Genomic DNA, 1,024 nt, shown 5'->3' with positions numbered 1-1,024 from the left:
CTGCTGTTGCTGGTCTTGCAGCAGCGGCGGCCCGCATATATCAGCTGTTACCGGCGCTGCAGCAGCAGCAGCAAGCGCATCTGCTGTTGCAAGTACCGCTGCAGCAGAAGCAGTTGCTCTTCCTGGTTGTGCAGCAGCGGGGGAGCTGCTGCTGCTGGTGCTGCAGCAGCAACGGGCTAGCTGCTGCTGCTGTTGCTGCTGCTGCTGCAGCAGCGCACATACTAAGTGCTGCTTCTTCCTAGAGTCCACATGACGCCGCCTGCAACTGACCGCCGGTCCGTACCGTAAGTCGAAACTGCTGCTGCTGTTGTTGCTGCTGCTGTTGCTGCTGCTGCTGTTGCTGCTGCTGCTGCCGCTGCCATTGCTGCTGCTGCTGCACTTGTGTCTTGATCTTTCGCAGCAGCTGCTTGCTTTCCGCTGTGTCTCAGAGGGCCTCCGAGCAGCGACTCCCGGGGGGACTCTGTTGCTGGTGGGGGCGGGGGCCCCCCTGGGGGCCCCCCTGGGGGGCCCCATGGGGGGCCCCCCGGGGGCCCCCCCAGGCCCTCCACCGCCAGCAGCCGCCACATCAGCTCGGCCTTTGCTAGGGGCCCCCAGGGGGCCCCTGGGCTCAGCGAAAGCTGGACCCCTTGTGGGGGCCCCCAGTGGGGGGCCCCCGGGGAAGGGGGTACCCTGCGGTGGCGGGGGGCCCCTGGGGGTGCCCCCCACCACCTGGGAGGGGGCCCCCTGGGGGGCCCCCACGCGGGTATTGAGCGGGACGGAGGGTACTACGCAGAAACAGTTAACCACATGATTGACGAATGCACAGATGCAGCAGAAGGGGGGGGCCCCCGGGGCCCCTCTGAAACAGACCCTTTGGGGCTGCTGCAGGAGGACAGGGAGTTGCTGCTGCTGCGGGGCGCGCAGCCGGGGGGCCCCCTGGGGGCCCCTGGGGCCCCCGGGGCCCCGGGGGCCCCCGGGGCCCCCGGGGGCCTCGGGGGCTCTGGCGAGGGCAGTGCCCTCACGGGTTTCGGCCCGCTGCCCCAGG

The 1,024-nt window shown here is 69.9% G+C and overlaps 1 protein-coding gene across 1 annotated transcript in view; it reads right to left on the bottom strand.

Annotated features, from left to right (window-relative positions):
* Nucleotides 1–221: 221 nt before the first annotated feature.
* Nucleotides 222–1,024, bottom strand: part of ETH_00033745 (uncharacterized protein) — a gene marked incomplete at both ends in the record, with an annotated part of 1,188 nt that continues 385 nt past the window's right edge. The window contains one exon of the mRNA XM_013375513.1: nt 222–764. Coding sequence (XP_013230967.1) covers nt 222–764 — 543 coding nt within the window. The remainder of the gene's footprint in view (nt 765–1,024) is intronic.

This window comes from Eimeria tenella, genomic scaffold (assembly GCF_000499545.2).
Source record: "Eimeria tenella Houghton genomic scaffold, Eth_scaff2824, whole genome shotgun sequence".
In the NCBI taxonomy this organism is placed as follows: domain Eukaryota; phylum Apicomplexa; class Conoidasida; order Eucoccidiorida; family Eimeriidae; genus Eimeria; species Eimeria tenella.
This window is presented reverse-complemented; position numbering and strand designations above follow the sequence as displayed.